The sequence below is a fragment of the Amia ocellicauda genome, chromosome 7, assembly GCF_036373705.1.
Source record: "Amia ocellicauda isolate fAmiCal2 chromosome 7, fAmiCal2.hap1, whole genome shotgun sequence".
NCBI lineage: Eukaryota > Metazoa > Chordata > Actinopteri > Amiiformes > Amiidae > Amia > Amia ocellicauda.
Window position 1 is genome coordinate 32,476,654 of NC_089856.1, and position 13,571 is coordinate 32,490,224.

General features: G+C 38.3%; 1 protein-coding gene across 1 annotated transcript; it reads left to right on the plus strand.

Moving 5' to 3' along the window:
* The first annotated feature begins 345 nt into the window (after positions 1–345).
* ppp1r2 (protein phosphatase 1, regulatory (inhibitor) subunit 2) lies at positions 346–12,868 on the plus strand. Its single transcript, XM_066709235.1, has 6 exons — positions 346–647; positions 6,863–6,970; positions 7,390–7,473; positions 9,033–9,133; positions 10,558–10,728; positions 11,055–12,868. Exons 1-6 carry the CDS (start codon positions 514–516, stop codon positions 11,072–11,074), a joined length of 618 nt encoding a protein of 205 aa, XP_066565332.1. The 5' UTR covers positions 346–513; the 3' UTR covers positions 11,075–12,868.
* The last annotated feature ends 703 nt before the right edge of the window (positions 12,869–13,571 follow it).

Here is a 13,571-nt window from a genome sequence, read left to right on the forward strand (position 1 = left end):
GACTACTCCCAATTAGATAAGACAGATGTAGTTAAGCCGTCTGGGTGTCTCGGCGATATTTGTGTGTAGTTGAAATAAAACAACATCTACATGTGAAATGAAAATTGGTGACGGTCTTGTAAATTCATACCAGTTGAGCACATCTCCCTCAGAGATTTCACACGCAAAAAAGTTCATGTTTTCCCCAGCTGCCCCACCACACCACGTGGAGCAGCTGTGCCACACCCAAGATGTCTGCCGGGGCCGGCCAGGCGCGGCGCGGTGCTGTTGGCATGGCAACGGTGACTCAACTCTCGCGATGGCGCACGAAGGGGCGGTTCCTGCCGGCGAGAGAGCGGCGAGTCGGGATGTCAGTGCTGTGTGCGGTGCGTGAGTGAGGCGAGCGCAGACGGGAAGGGTAGTTTCTGTCACTACTCGGGAATTGTGAAAGTGGTTTCATCTGGACAGCCCAGGACGAGATCAGGCCCGGCCGAGATCGAGAGCCAGAGATCGGCACAGCGCTAAGCGAGCGGAATGGCAGCTCCCCGGCCCATTAAAGGCATTTTGAAGAACAAAACCAGCGGGGCCAGCGTCAGGACAGGCCCAGAAGTGCCGGCGCTTGAGAGCCCTGAGACAGCGACTCCCGCAGCCCTCGACGATGACCAGCAGTGAGTACAGCCCTGGTCTGTGGCGAACAAACCGAAATGACAAGCTGCGTACCTAGTATGGTGTTAGTTGTGTTTGTACGGCGCTGCGGAGTGTGACAACATGGTCAGCCCGCCCTGTACAAAATACATGCATAAAATAAACTTTTGTATATGTAAAGGAGAGGCTGTGAGTCTTAAACCGGTATCCCGGGTAAGAGAGATACTGATGGGTTGATCACAAGGTAAGACAGACGAGAGGGAAGAAGTAAACGGCCGTGCACTGACAGACACAAATGTCAGCGTTAACTACAGCATACAACTCATTTCCCGGCAGTAGTGGTGCAGCACTAACTAAGAGTTATGATTTGACCACTGCTAAACCTTTAACAGTCATTCGGTATTACTAGGGTATTATTCAGATTGAAATGTATCATTAGCTATACATAACATTGTCACGGTTCAAATAGTAGTTTATATAAATATTTTAAATGACGCTTTCATGCATTTAAATTACATTATTTATTTTCGGGCAGTGCCTCCCTGCGTTAAAGGCATCTTGATTGGAGCAACTGAAGAGTTAAAGTACAAACTTTGAGATTCACGCAAGGCAAAGAAAACATGTACATGTTGATATAACACACTTAGCTGAAATACTGTCACTATTAGTTTATGATCACTGGTTCCTAGTATTATAATGCACGGAAAAATTAGGAAAAAACAAGGGGCAGTAGAGACTTCACGACTGCCATCCTCTAAACGTGTGAAAGTGTAGTAATGCCAGTGAATATATGGGTTTTCAGACCGCCTGTGTGCTTCTCTAGCGATTGCTGAAGTTCAACACAAACATGCACGCCATGCCTTCTAGTGCTGATAGTGTCTACACTCTGCAGCAGTATTTAAAAAATGAATGTGCTTCCTGCTGTTTTTGTTGGTGGCAGCTGGATTTACGATCTGCCTCGAAGTGCTGTCGGTAAAACGTTAACAAGGTCCTGCTCAGTGCTCTTCCCAAGGACATTGCTGTCGGAATACATTTGCCCCGTTTATTTTTGACAAACCTAACCACCACCTACCTAGTCTTGAGGATATTGCCGGGAGGGCAGAGTGCCAAATCTATTGGTAATGGACTCCATTCATAATGGGGTCTAGTTATCCAAGAGCTTTTGAGGTTGGTTTTTTTAGGGCCAACCAGAACAACACCTGAGGAGCATAGATTGAGTTTTCCACACATGCAGGGGCAATTGTTGCAGCTTAATTTTGTTCTTTGCCAGCATTCTAGTCTTTATTCCATTTTAAGCGCTTGCATTCTTAAGTGATCTTATCATTTTCAGTAAGTTATTATTATGATTGTTTCTTATCTGAAGCCTTTTTCCAGGGCAACTTACAGTTTTTACAATACATCACATTTTTGCATACAATTACCTATTTATACAGCCGTGTTTTTACGGGAGCAAACTAACAGCAGTGTCCCCAACCTGGGATTGACCCCACAACCCTTTGCTCAGGAGTCCAGAGCTTTAACTACTACTCCACACTGCTGCTTTATGTTTGTAACCTATAACTTATGTATTTCTAACCAATTTAAATATGGAGTCTACATTATGTTTGTTTATAGAAATGTTTTTGGAAATGCCTTATAACTGGCTCTGTGGAATTGTATCTAATAATGAATCAATCTTTTATGCAGCAAGCCAGATTGCTCCAAGGTTGATTAAAGACAAATTACTATAACCAATTGTAGAGATGGTCTGAACATCCCCCCTGGGATTGTGAAAATTAGAGTTAAGAACCGCATCCTGACCTTCACCTCCATTCCCTGCATTGAATACTGAATATACAGACTGTTAGATGACACTTCGTAAAAACTAGTATTTGAATCTAACCTTTGTACTTAGTCATAAGGATATTATTTTTTATTAAATCTAGAGGAATTAAATATGCAACACAGTCTATCACAACAGCAAAATTAGTTCTGTTTGTGCTGTGTGACGCAAATATATTGTATTTTGAAATGTGTTAATCTGACAGATGTGAAGGTGGAGTATTTGTTTGGGTTTATTTTAAAACTCCTGAATCACTCAGTTCTGACAACGGCTGTTTAAATGAGAAGTTTGGTTGTGCCAGATTCATTAAGTGACAAAATTAAATCGACGAGGCTGAATTATAACCTCGGATTAACGCAGATGAGTCATTACCATTTGAGAGTGAGTAGAGGGAGTAGTACTCCCATAAAGGTCAAGGATAAGACCAGTCAACAATATGAGCATGACCTTTTTTTACCTACCATTATTGAAATAGGACTAGCTAATAATGACCTGGTATCTACCCACCTGAGTCTTCAGACATTTGTGTCACCAACCTGCTAATAATATAAAACTGGTACCACCCTTCAAAATCAGCCTGATGAAAAAGTAAATCAATACTGCACCCCAAGTCCCAAGAGTCTACCTTGGGAACTTGGCTTCTTGGTTGGTATAAAAATAGACACTCTGAAATTGTTTTCCTGAGGGGAGCACAGTAACACCAAGCAGCAGATACTTGGGAATAGGGAGCTGTGTTAAACTTGAAGTAACTCAGCTCCTAATGTAGGCCATTTGGAGGAGAGCCGGAATATCAGTGCATTTCCTATATAACCTATAAAATGATACTGCATGTGGACTTTTCTTTGTTTATGTTCCTTTTGAAAAGCTTAACTTTTTTTTCCCTTTTAATTTTTTTTTCCATTTAGGAACAATAGTGCATGCAGTGACACATTTTGCTTTTCTTTCCTTCAAAGTTAGTTGATCGATCTACATTTTATCTAGTTCAGATTTCCCTATTAAAGACTTTTCCAATAATAGACATTCTATTAAAGGCTATATTCCACTGCACCATCCACATCGTCTGCCTTGACATACTGGATATAAGGCTGATGCTGGTTTCAGATAGTGGCTGCTGTAAATTTGAAAAAAGGCATTTTTCTTTCTCCCTCTCAATGTCTGCAACAAATAAAAACCTGTGCTACAATTTCCCCAGTCTCCCAGTCTAGATGTACCTTTCTTAGGGAGTTCAATTTACAACTGGCAAGGTTCTGGGACAGCTCTAATATTTCTTCCCTGAGTTACTGTCATCCTTTTCACTACTGGCTATTCCTTTCTCTTTTTATCATGCTGATGTGTAGCCATCTCTGAGAATCATGTGCTTTGTATTCAGGTGGCATCATTAGAGAACCCCCCCGCCTTCAGAGCTATGCAGCCTACCTCATCTAACAACCTGCTCCACTGTCCGTTCCAGAATGTGCCAGTTGTGAGTGACTCAATCCTTGTTAATGGTTTGAGAAAGGGGCTGTAGTTCATCTTGAAAATTAACCTTGTTTAGGATAGGCTTGTATTTATGGACATTGAAGTTATGGAATGGAGACTCTTATCCAAAAAACACAGAAAAATGTCAGGCATACATTAGCCTTAACCCATTAATAAAATGCATTAATAAATAATTATAGTCTGGGGAACACAATCCATCTTTTGCTTAGTGCATGTCTAAGCAAAATTATTTAGAAGTCATTCTTATTATTTATTTATTTTAAAATGGGTACATCCAGGCCTTTGTATTTTTACAGAGTGATTTAAGTAACTCTGAAAAACAATATTTGTAACCTGACCTTTTTTTGTGCTTTACTTTTTTTTGTTAAACTGATTTGATTCTGTGAGTTTGTTTAAGTTGCTTTATTGTATGGCATACAATAAGCTTGGAGCACGTGGTTCTCCTGTGTGCTTTGTGGTGATATCCTGACATATATGCGTCATATCCTGATATATATGCTTTATGTGCACCTGAACTTAAACAAGTTAAACAATCAGTGTTTCCTGCAATGGAAAACGCAGCAATTTCCCACGGAGGACCGTAATCCCTTTGCTTCTGGAAGCTCTCCATCTTACTTGCTAACTGTCTGTTAGTGTGATGTGCACAGCCTTCTCCGGAATGGGATTGGGAGATGGAAAAAGCCACGGTGAATTACATCGACTAGCGATATGAAAGCAAAATGAAAACGAAGGTCATTTCTTTCAAGGCAAGGAAGAGAATCACATGTTGGGTTACACTGAAACATGGTCTGGCCGCCTCTGTTCATGCACTTATTTCATTCGTAAGTGATCCTAAAGTCTGCTGGTTCCTTGTGTGAGCTTTTCATCATCCCCAATTCTAAAGCTCTCAGGAACTGTATTAATTATTCATTGATTAGAATTACTTTTAACTGTGGCGTACAGTACTTTGAAACCTAGTATCAAATCCATTGTACCAGCTGACTGGCCCATCTGAACGGAGAGCTGGTTGAGTGGTTTGCATCTAAACAGTTCTGTCAACTGTAGCCCAACCATCACTTTTTAAAACTATCATTATCCTTTTCATATATGTATATTTTAAAATCCTATAAATCCTTTCTTATGCTGTCATTTTTTGTATTGCTCCAGGATAAAGAGAGTATCAAATCTATTTGATTTACTTTGTCTTCGTTCGTTCCCAATAACGGCTTTGTTCTTTCTTTGTGACTTGGAATACATTCAGTTATGCTTGACATCTTTTAGATTTGAGCACACTGGGTGACAGTTTACTGGTGTGAATTAATGAGTTAGCTGGTCTAAGGCATTACCATTTTTTTCCATTTGAATACCACAGTTTCACCCTAAACTAGTAATAAGTGCATCGATATGTCTAGTAGTTGCAGTTTGCAGGTTGTTCTTCGGCCTTTCAAACATGACCATTTTATTTGTATTCTCTGCAGATACTTTTATAAGCTGTAACATAGCACTGTGAAATATATATTGCTTTATTTAATTTTATTTTTGTACTTTGTTCCCTGAATGTACCATTTTGTTAATGGTACTACTTCCCTAAAATAATAGTACGAGTCCAGTGTATGTGCTTCAGGTTAAACTATAGACATTGATTTTCCCATGGTGAGGTCTGTGAGAGCTCATTATTTTCAGTAGTATTAATTTAATCCGATCACTTAGCTGTGTACAGTATCCTGACTGATGACTCCTGACACATTGTTACTTCAGGCTGAAGACTCATTCAGATTTCTCCTGGGTCCTATAATTTAAGAAAAACGGTTTGTCACACAAAATGTCACGACTACATGTAAAGCTTCTTAATTTTAGTTTTCAGGTGCAGTAAGTATCGTTGCATTAATAAATCAATGTATATTTGATTGTGTTTTTGGCAGGTTACTAACAAAGTAATTTCAGTGTGCCATGTTAATACTACGATCCTTCTTGAAAGAAATCTTGTCTCACAGTTTTGATGTACAAGTCTGACAGTTGTAATGAAAACATATTCCTGGCTCATAGCTTATACATTTGTCTGTCATTGTTTTTTTTAAATGTGTTTTACTGTAGTCTCGGTAGGAAAAAGGAGTTAACCAGTTAATGGCAGTTAACCGAGACAGAATATAAAGGACTGGATGCAATAGTGGTCTTGATTCCTAAACTGGCACATTACCTGAGATATGTTGAAAGTACTGTATGTGAAGCTCCACTGGTTCTCACCTCACATTTTGGATGTGATCCGACTGCTTTGGCCATGGATTTTGCTGAGGTCAGGGGAGCAAAAGGGGTTGTGAGTGAGCCCTCTTTCTCCCTCTGTTCTTCCACAGTGAACAGGTCTTATGATTGGGATTGCAGGGGAGGCAGGTTCCCACCCACCAGTTGGATTTTTTATAGCATTGCCAGTGGGACAGGTCAACCGTATCTGTTAGTTGATTTCCCAAGAAAATGATCTCATTTGGGCATATGCATCAATCCTTATTTCAACTTTTTTCATCCCTTGCAACTTCCACTTCTTCAACATTTTTGCAGTAAGATATCTTAACATTTCTTATCGATGGGTGTCACCCAAAGCTGAGGAAGGCACACCCAGGAAGGGACAATGTCTGAAGTCTTGGAGCACTTTTTTTTTTTTTGTGTTTGTTTGTTTGACTATTTATTATCTCTATATAAAAGTTGAGGTAAATGCTGTTACACATGTTCAAACTGACAAGGAAAAAGAAAAACATTGGTTATTACATTTCATTAGTTAGACTGGAACACGAAGAAAGATCAACCGATTAGTAAACTAAAGTTTAAAGTAGAAAGGAATGTTTCTAATGTTTTTCACTGAATGTTCCCTTATTCTGATCACTGAGTCTTTATGGTAGAAATGTCTGTTTCTCCTTCCCGGGACAGGCCTTGATCATCATTCCTTTGTGATCCCTTTTCTTTCAGAAAGAAGTCACAAAAATGGGATGAAATGAACATCTTGGCTACCTACCACCCTGCAGATAAAGACTATGGATTAATAAAAATTGATGAGCCCAGTACGCCGTATAACAGGTAAGGAAAGACCAAAATGTTAACTGCCTGATGTCTCTGCTTTGTAGTTTAAAATATTCCAAATGAGCAGTTTTTTTAATCATCGGATACAAAGGGAGTCCTTTTTTTTCTGTAGTTTACCACAAGACATTTCCAGAGTAAAATTGTAAAGTATACCTGACATAGATGTCTTGACCCTGGCCAATAAATCAAGCAAAGACATTCCTAGAGTTGAGGAACTTTAATTATAAGTTCATTGAAGCATGCACAGAACAGTGGCAGATTGTAAAGCTTTTTTACTTTTTGGGGGGTAGAGAACTGTGTATCTCTTCAAATATATCAATATAGGAAACTGCTTTGTTACCTTGATGACACTGCAAGCTTGCCAGAAGACATCTGTGAATACTTTTTCACTGTGTTTCATTGCTTTGGGCTTCCAGAATGATCGGCGATGAGGATGACGAAGGATCTTTGAGTGATTCGGAATCTAACACAGCTCTCCCTGCAGATGCGCTGGCTATGAAGTAAGTGCTGTTTAACGAGAAGCCATGTTGTCCAGGACTGGTGTGAGGGCCAGTTTATATAAATTCTGGGTCCCCTGCAGCATACCTCTCGTGAGAGAAACCAGATGGTTCTTAATGCATATCCGAGTTACCACCAGAGCTTTCAATTAGGATTTGTTCTCCTTATTGAATCATTATTCATACATTTCTGAATACAACATCCATGCACTTGTGTACATGTACAACTCTGGGAAAAAAGTTAAGCGACCACTGCAAAATGATCAGTTTCTCTGGTTTTACTATTTATAGGTATGTGTTTGGGTAAAATGAACATTTAGTTTATTCTATAAACTACTGACAACATTTCTCCCAAATTCCAAATACAAATATGAATGGAATGGAATGGCTGCCATACATGTACAGATGCTGATTTAAGAACAAAAATTCAGTGGTCTCTTAATTTTTTACAGAGCTGTATATCCTTTTAATCAAATACGTAAGAAATACGTATATACTTATCCATTTTCAAACTTTTGAATCTGGTTAAGAGCCTCCTAATGCATTGGAGCACTGACGTTGATCTCAACCAGAAGTAGCATGTCTTCTAGAGTTCTTCTGTTTCTAAAATATAGTGTTCTTTAAGCTCAATGCTTCAGATGGGCAACAGCCTGCAAAAGGAGTGGATGTCTTTACCCTGCTCAGCCTATTAATACATACAGAGCTTTATAACTCATTTTTAATTGCTTATTTATGTCTTTATTGCTGCAAATAGAAGCTTCATTTCATGTGGAATTACAAGTTCAAGTTAAGTTCAGCAAGCCTTCATGCTACTGATAAACTGATAAACGTAGTAGTTTATGAAGAATTACTTCCTTGATGTAAAACAAATATAATTTGGAAAAGTAATTAAACAAAAACTAAGCACAATACAACAGGGCCACAGTTGAGTAGGCTCTGCAGTTAAAGTGAGACTTAAAAGTCGATGCATGCTGAAGTAGTAGCTGAGTGACTCCACTAGGTCTGTCACCTTCAGGCCTGAAACTCTATCTAAAGACAGTGGCTATTGTTGACTTCCAGGCAAGGCATGCTTTATTATTCCTTGCAGGAGCATTGAGAGCTGAAATAACAGCTGACTATATAGCATCTTAATGCATTTTCTTTTTATTTCACTGTCTGCCTTTTAAGGGGAAATAGTTTCCTTCAGGGCAGAGGGTAGTTGCTTTACAAGATTTTAAAACGTTCCAACCATTCCCATTGTCAGTCTCAGGAGGATGATGCATATGACCGTTAAAAAAACAAAAAGAAAAAGCACGGTACACTTCTGAATTCTCTCTTTCATGATATATAATGCTTTAGGAGTAACAGTATGATGTAGGAAGTGTTTGACTTTTTAAAATGCTCACAGTATATGTATGTATTCAATAAAGGTTTCTGTGGCATTAGTGGAGCATTATGTTGTACACGAAAGAGGAACTAAGAGGCCTGTTCAGAAATATCTGACCTGCTTTTATTTCTCCGCATGTTTTAATCTGTCTGTTCAGCCATTATGACCATAGCATCTGCTGTTGACTTTTTCTTAGGCTGGCCGAAGCAGAAGGAGCTGAACCCAAGATTTTCCACAGGGAGGAAGAAGAGAGCAGTGATGAAGAGGAGGAGGAGGAGTTGACTCCTGAAGAGCAAGGTGGGCAATCTAGTCTTTCGGTCTTTTATACCTTTCCACTTCACGGCTGCTTACTCTTACCTTAAAATGGTTTGTATGGACCTGTATTTGTTTTGTTTTTTTCTTATGGAATTTCACAGCTCAGTGGTCACAGCACTGAATTTTAGGAAATTGAATTTGCTCACACTTGACAGTAAAGCTACACTTGTCTGTTTCTGGTCGGTGGTGTAATAGTCAATTTTATTTTGTTCTATTTTCTATTTCTAAGCCATTGATCAATGTAATTTGAAATCTCTAGAAACTGCATATGTATAATGTGAAATGCATTCGTTAACTTAAAGCCACATTTGAGATCTCTTATAATGAGTTTGGTTTGCTCAAGTATCACACAGTGTTTTTTTTATACCATTCCAGTAACACACTATGGGTTAATTTTCCTCATTCATAAAGCAGGCCTTTTTTTCAATGAGATTTAGTTGTCAGTTTCCTTCTCATCTAAACTGTTTTACACACCCATTGGTACAAACATTGTTGCTTTGGTTAGTTTAAAGTAGCACTCTGAAACATTTTTTTGGAGACTTCCTTATTTTAATATTATTTATTTAGAAAAAAATGGGTATTAAAGTTTTTAATATGGTCCCTAGTTTTAATCGTAAACATTTTTGCCCTAGCTGAATTCATGTTTGCGATGGAGGGAGAGCATTGCAACTAGGATGTTAAACTCAGTTTTTAGTACCTTCTCAAAAATGGCCCGAACCTCATCTAATTTCAGTCTTACAATTATTATGATTAGCAGTATTATTGGTTAATTATACAATACATGTAAGTAAATAGTATAGAGCTATAGTCAATCATTTTAAAGCACTTCCAAGGCAATTTTTGTTGGTGTTTCTGGGAAAGCTTACCTAGTCATGCCTTTGCCTTCATTGTAATTTGGACATGGTATTATTCAGCTTCCACACACCATTTGAAAACTGTTTAAAACAATCTTTATCAGTATTTTACACTTGATATGAATGTAGTTAGACTGTTAAGGAAAATCTGTTGTTTCAGGAATTGGACTATACGTTAATTTAGCTGCAAAATGAAATTGAAGCCTGCAGTCTTCAGTGTTTTAAATGCCATTTCATTACACAAAGGCCTTTTAGGCAATGGAAGCCTAAGAATCAGTGAATTGATCCAACCAGTTCCATTAAATAAGTTTACTGAAACAATCTCGCAGCTTCAAACTGAGGAAACTTCTTTGTCTGATCAGAGGGGAAGTGGAGCTGGGAGGCACCAAACAGCACAACACTGAGTTTAGATTTTTTGGTGTGTTTTTTCCCCTCCTTTGCAACTACAATTTTGGGGAGAAATGTATACCTGTAAAGCACTGTATAGGCTGCAGTCTCAATCAGGATTCACACAATTTAAATTCCTACAAATGCTTTTGTTTTGTTTCTTAGAAAAAAAGAAGCAGTTTAAAATGATGAGGAAAATGCATTATAATGAAGGGTTGAATATTAAGCTTGCCAGACAGCTCATAGCCAGTGAGCTAGAGGAAGAAGAGGATGAAGACGAGGAGATGAAGGATGATACAGAGACGGAAGACATCAGTGTAGACCCCCCTGAAAATGGTAAGCGATGTGAAGGGCTGTTTGTGGGTGTTTGTCAGAGAAAGGGCATGTACACCGTCGTATTACACAGACCCTTCCTTCCGGTACTGTTTGTATAGATTTCTCAGGATTGTACAGGCAGCATCCACATGTATTTCAATATATCCACACATCCGAAGTGGAAGAGGACTATTTTGGTAGCTTCTTTCATTTGCCCTTTTGAAGACCCCTAGTAGGCCCAGTGAAAGCATGTGCAGCAGATAAAATGTACCAGATATTAATCAATAAATAAAAACGTGCATGTTTTCCTTCGCCGTGAAAGTAACACACCCTCCATTGCTTTCCAGCTGGTTCACAGGATTCCTAGAAGAGGAGAACAACGTGTCTGACTTCTCGAGTAAATCTTAAGACACCGGTAGTTGCTTCGGAGCTGCTCAAAGATGACACTGCTTCACGATCCCGCCATTCTCCGCACGTCTCTATTTATGAACACTGTAAACGAAGCATATCGACCAAAGGGTTGTTTCTTCAGTTGCCAAGATTATTGTTGTTGTCGTTATTCACTATTATTAATCGAACAAACTAGTGTTCTTGGAGAAAGGTCCCGGACCTCCTGTTGCTGTACGGTTGATTCTAATGCCTGTGGGCTCTGACTTACGGAAGACCACTTCATCTTCAGTACAGAATGGCATTTCGGTTTTCTGTTCTTTGGTGTGTGCCCCCCCCGCTGCTGCTTCCTCTCAGTTACACACTCAACAACCAGAAGCACAGTGTGTGGCTTTGGAAGAGAGGCATTGCTACGTTTTCCTCTCCTTTTTCTTTTTCAATGAGTCCTGTTGTAAGGAAATCAATGTTATTCAAACCCATTTTAATGTAAGCACATTGTATGGACTGACGTTGAAAGCTATAGCACTGATTTCCCGTTTTTTGTCTGCCTTTTAAAATAATACTAATTGAGCTTAAGATGGAATGTCAAAAAGCTACTACTGTACAGTGTTAGCAGAAGGGTTGATATGGGCCTCGAGTTTGTTTTAATGGCCCTGACGTACGTTTGCCTGATTGGTATTAAATGTAGGCAGCATAAGAGATTTACTCGCTTTAATCTTATGAACTACTGATAAGTGTGACTATCTTGTGGGGCATTGAAATTTCAACTTTTTTTTTTTTAAATGTGGTCTTTTTTTTTTTTTTTTATTGAGGATGTTTATTTTGGGGATATTTTTTTATTTTTGGCCTTGAGGCTGTTGTACTTTGGAAACCGTCAGTTACTCAGTTGTGCTGAGATGCGTTACTGCAGCTATTTTAAAAAACAACATGATCTTCTTGGGGGTGGGGGGGACCAGCATTATCTGAAAATGGAAAAATAATATATATTGAAATTGAACATATTTGGGAGTGAATCAATACCCATTAGTCTTAACAATACATATTGAATTACCTTTAATTTGTCATGACATCCTTACAATGAGTTGGGTAATTGAATGATATTAAGCAAGTTGTAATGTGACTACAATCATTTTTTCTTTTTTTTCTTTTAATACACATTATTTTATTTTTTTGTATGTGATTGCATGTATGAATTTGGCTGGTACATGTGTTTTTGTATTTAATTAAACATTTGTCTTGTATTCCATTTGCATATATTTGTATACTGAGGGCACATATGGGATTCAATCAAGCTATAGGAACAGGAAGATGGGAAACCAGTGTAGCTTTGCGTCTACGTTTTGGTCCCTACAGATTGAGGTATCTTACTTTTTTGCTGGCTGGATTCCTGACTGCAGACTTGTTTAGCTTGATTGCATCACGTATGATTGTATAATTTTCCTTGAAATGTACTGACTTGTGACAGTGAACGGATATCCTGTGGTTCATATTTTGTTGATCATGTGTGTTTTATTATTTTGTCATCTCTGTTGCAGCATGACATTTTATTCCAGAAAGGAAAATTGCCCATGTGTAAAGAATACTCCACCTCTTCAGTGTCCGGTTTTATTGTACTTTTTCCCCAAAAACGTTTGGGGAAACGTTTGCCTCTTAAAATGGGACTGTGCGTTTTATTTTATTTTATTTTGTAACTTCACAAATGGCATGTTCTTAAAAATTAAGGATATGTGTGTTTTTTTCTTGTCTCCATAAATAAATGAAGACATAATAATGATACCAGCCAAGATGCCTTTTCTTGTTCTGCCTTTTCACATTCTCTTTATATAAAGTACACAAAACTATGTAGTCGTTATTTAAATGTAAAGATCCATACATTCCCTATACCTAGTTCACTTTATAATCGGCATAGACATCCAAAATGTGACAAAGTATTTTAACCTATATTTACACATCTTTACTTCAGTGCTAAATATACTGGATTAAAAATATATATTTTTTCAACATGTATTACACTCTGTTCTCCACTAGGTGACAATCATGTCACATAGTTACTTGAAATGACACAGGACGGCGCAATATAATTACTACATGGTTTGCTAAGACCTGTACAGTATTATACTGAAACCTTTTGGCCATCCAGACATATTTAAGTAATTGCAGCTATACATGCTCTATGTCTTCAGTAACACAACTAAAATTGTATCCTGGTCTTGTTTTGTCCATATTTGTTGATTGTGACAGCATTTGATTCAATATATATATAGAACTGATTATCCAGTCAAGGAAGGATGGACATCAGCTCCTGTCTAAAAACAGTCCACATTCCTCAATGTCACAAAAACTATTTATTGGAGAAAAAGTAAACTCAGTCATCAGAACTCTAAGATATAAAATCATTGAGGAAACCTATTAAATAGATGTACAACAATGCAACATCAGCAATTCAACTTCACCAAGACACTTGACAAGATCAAGAT

Bases quoted from the DNA above. Each gene is read 5' to 3' on its own strand.
- ppp1r2 (XM_066709235.1), top strand. From the start codon at position 514: ATGGCAGCTCCCCGGCCCATTAAAGGCATTTTGAAGAACAAAACCAGC. The intron at 6,971-7,389 runs GTAAGGAAAGAC...TTGGGCTTCCAG, and splicing joins CCCAGTACGCCGTATAACAG to AATGATCGGCGATGAGGATG. The intron at 10,729-11,054 runs GTAAGCGATGTG...ATTGCTTTCCAG, and splicing joins TGTAGACCCCCCTGAAAATG to CTGGTTCACAGGATTCCTAG.